The following is a 3,306-nucleotide window of genomic DNA, read 5'->3' on the forward strand; positions in this document are numbered from 1 at the left end:
GCTGCCTGAAGGCCCCGCCAAAAAACAAAAAAAAGAAATCATCCCTTTACCACAGAGTGTGGGGTGTTTTTTACCGCCACCAATTAAAAATGTCAATTCAATGTCACCGTTTGCCCGAAACAAACGCAAGTAAAGGTTAAGCAAGAAAATGGTGGGATTTGGCACACCACCCCCCCAAAAAAAGAAAAAAAAAATCTCGCATCTCCTCCGTGCCTCTGCGAATGACTCGTAAGCCCACAGCGAAGAAGCGGCGGCGCGTTTGCCCGTCGCGGCAGACGGCGTCTTACTTTTTGCCGACTTTGGGCGGGCCCGGTCCGAGCTCGCTCCCGCAGCTCCCGCAGCTCGCGCGTGTGCCGCAGCAGCCGCGTCCTCTCCGTCTGCAGCTCGCCTTGCAGAAGGGCGATCTCCAGCTGCAGCTGAGAGCACCCCAAAAACCTCACGTCTGACCAGCGCTCGACACTCTGCGACGCCGACGGTGAGCTGAATTGCGCTCGTCCGCCATTGCCGCGGATGGCCGACGCACCGGTCAGGAAATCTGCCCGATGAAAAACCGAGTTGGCTGTCGCGGCAGCGCCCGGAGGAGGTGAGGCCGATTCGGACGCATTTTGTCGCCGTCTGAAGGTCTTTCTGCCGCAACCGCCGCGTTTTGCCGCCTTCTCACGGCAAGCCGGCGCGCACGGCGCCCGCTTGGCCGCGTGGCCGAGCGGGCTCGCGATCTATCCGTGACGGGCCGAAGGAACGCTCCTTCGGCCCGTCACGGATAGATCGCGAGAAAACTCGGCGGCGCGGAAGAAACCTTCAGAGCCAAATGGCCCAAATGTCCCCACCGAACGCACGGGGCGAACGGGGCTGCCGCGGACGCCGGGAATGAACATCAAGGACCGCGTTTCAAATTAGTCGCTGACTTTTGCCGCGGACGTCCGTCTTTGTGCCCCGCGAAAGCGACGTCGCCGAGTACAAAGTCGTTCCGCCAAAGACTTTTTGGGATGCTGAACGGTCACCATCCCTCCGATCAAATCGTGTCGGGAAACTATCGTAGAACTAAAAAAAAGAACAAATGCTAAAAAGCTCCACCGCGACTCCGTCTGTATGTCCAGCTTGTTTCATTCACTTCAACGAAAGGTCAGCTTACCTCGAGCTGAAGTTCTTCCTTCTGCCGGTCAAGCTCCGCGATCCGCTGAGGGAGCGCGGAGGGCGACGGCGCCACCCCGGGCGAGCCCACCTCGGTCCTTTTGACACCCCACTGAGAGAGACAAACGGACATTCAAAGCGCAAGAGCGTTAAAGACGCGCGGACGACATCCCGAGCCACGTCGGCGGCGGCCTTCGTCCGCCTGACCTTTTCGCCGTCCGTGCCGCTGCTCTCCGTGTCCGACTCCGCCCCCGAGGAGGCGGCGCCGCCGACCGAGCGAGCCGTCGGCGGCGACCGCGGCCCGTTGCGCCGCTGCCTCCTGGGACTCTCCGCGCCGCTTTGGGGCATCGCTAGAGAAGGGCGGAAAAGAGAGAACGCGAGGCCGACAAGATGACAAGACTTGCGCACGGCCGGTGGGAAAGTCCTTTTTGGACTCCTGCGGTGCAAAATGTTTCCGTGCGCCGCAGTTCTTCCTTATTAGGATGCGGCATCGACGCATGGGGGCTAAATATCCAAAAGTTGGTGCCTGAATGAAATGTCTGAACGCTCACTGGATGGATTTTCTTTTCAGTTCTCCCCCCCCCCCTTTTTTTTTCCCGTGTGTCGAAAGCATCATGTGAATTAGTTTGGAAGACTTCAGCCCATTGAACGACAGAATTAAGTATTGTGTTACTTCTTGGCTAATTTGATCATTTTAAGAATCGGTGAGGCGCTTTCACGCCCCGCTCGAGAGGCCGCAGCGGCCTCCGCTCATTCATCCGGAGTTGCCCCGTCACGCAAACAAACATCAGCTGACCTCCCGTAAAAGTTCAGTCAGAGACCAACTCATCGCCGGCGAAAATTTGGGAGCAAGGTCCGCGCTTGGTGTCAACGCGCTAACACTGCGAAAACACAACGAGACTCGGGATGCAAACTGCAGGCAAAGAAAGACGAGTCGGTCCAAAAGAGCCGTTTCTCCTTCAAATCGTTGGACTTGATTGCGGGGGAGGGGAGCGCCGCACGATAAGGAAGGAACGGAGTGACGCATAGTTCAACAGTCGAGCGACCGACCGCGCGAGTGCGTGCGTAACACGGCCGGGATTCGACCCGCACGCTGACGGCAGAAGGCTGCGCGTGACGTCGGCGCCGCTAATTATCAGGCGCAGACCAGCAATAAGCGGCAACGGCGACCCGGTGACTGACATCCTGCGCCTTTGCGCGGGTTCAAGAGTGCGAGCGGCAGATCGGAGCGCGAGAATGCTCCCGTTGCGCACCAACGCAACGCCGGCGCCGCTCCGCTAGCAACCGCTCAAGTTTGCGTCTTTGTCTTCTGAATCCTTGTGGAAATCGAGAGTCGATACGTTGCTTGAATTCGTGTCTTTCATTTGCACAAAATGGTCATCGCGCGTTCATCCGAAATGAACACACGTGCGGGGAAGGCGGCCGTCCAATGTTTTTCGAATGCCCCCTTCGACAGATGAGCTCGACGTTGAATCGAGTCATCGGGTGGCAATTGCTTTTGCATTCTTCAACGCGGCGGCGAGCGCGTGCGAGGGGCAGGTCCTATTTTTTCTCCACTGTGGGTCGCCATCCGTCTGACTTTTCAGGGCGCGCCCCGAGTCGTGGCGAGCTCCCGTCTGAAACCGACGACGACACGTTGCTCCTTGACCGGCGGCCGCGTCGATCCTTGACCGCTTCCAACGACGGGTTTGGGTTCGCGAGCTCGATTTAATGACCTGACAGGACTACGTTCCCTTCTTTTTTTGAGGCTTTAAAAGGCGGAGCCCGGCCGGGTGAGTGACGTGGGTGCCGGCGAATCACCGTCGAGGTTGCTCAGTCCGGGTGTCGAGCGACTCGATCCGAGTCGTGGCGAGCTCCCGTCTGAATCCGATGACGACGCCTTGCTGCTCGACCGACCGGCCGCGTCGCTCCAATGACGGGTTAGGGTTAGCGAGCTCGATTCAATGACCTGACAGGACTACGTTCCCTTCTTCTTTTGAAATGCTTCTAACGCGCACGCTTAGGGCGCAGTGTACGCATAGACAAAACGATAGCGTATAGATGAGACGAAATGCTTCTCACGCGCACGCCAAATCAATAGGAGGCTCAGGGCGCAGTGTACGCATAGACAAAACGATAGCGTATAGATGAGACCGGGACAGCAAAGTCTGATAAGACCGGAGGAAAGGCGGCGGG

At 58.1% G+C, this 3,306-nt stretch overlaps 1 protein-coding gene across 5 annotated transcripts in view; it reads right to left on the bottom strand.

Moving 5' to 3' along the window:
• The window catches only part of phldb3 (pleckstrin homology-like domain, family B, member 3), a 14,858-nt gene that overhangs the window by 9,134 nt on the left and 2,418 nt on the right, over window positions 1-3,306 (bottom strand). For all 5 annotated transcript variants that reach the window (XM_019865343.1, XM_019865338.1, XM_019865342.1 and 2 more), the window contains exons 2-4: window positions 1,339-1,481; window positions 1,133-1,243; window positions 288-416 (exon numbers count right to left, since the gene is read on the bottom strand). In XM_019865343.1, coding sequence (XP_019720902.1) covers window positions 288-416; window positions 1,133-1,243; window positions 1,339-1,479 — 381 coding nt within the window. In that variant the 5' untranslated portion in view covers window positions 1,480-1,481. The remainder of the gene's footprint in view (window positions 1-287; window positions 417-1,132; window positions 1,244-1,338; window positions 1,482-3,306) is intronic.

This window comes from Hippocampus comes, unplaced genomic scaffold (assembly GCF_001891065.2).
Source record: "Hippocampus comes isolate QL1 unplaced genomic scaffold, H_comes_QL1_v1.1 scaffold444, whole genome shotgun sequence".
NCBI classification, from domain to species: Eukaryota; Metazoa; Chordata; class Actinopteri; order Syngnathiformes; family Syngnathidae; genus Hippocampus; species Hippocampus comes.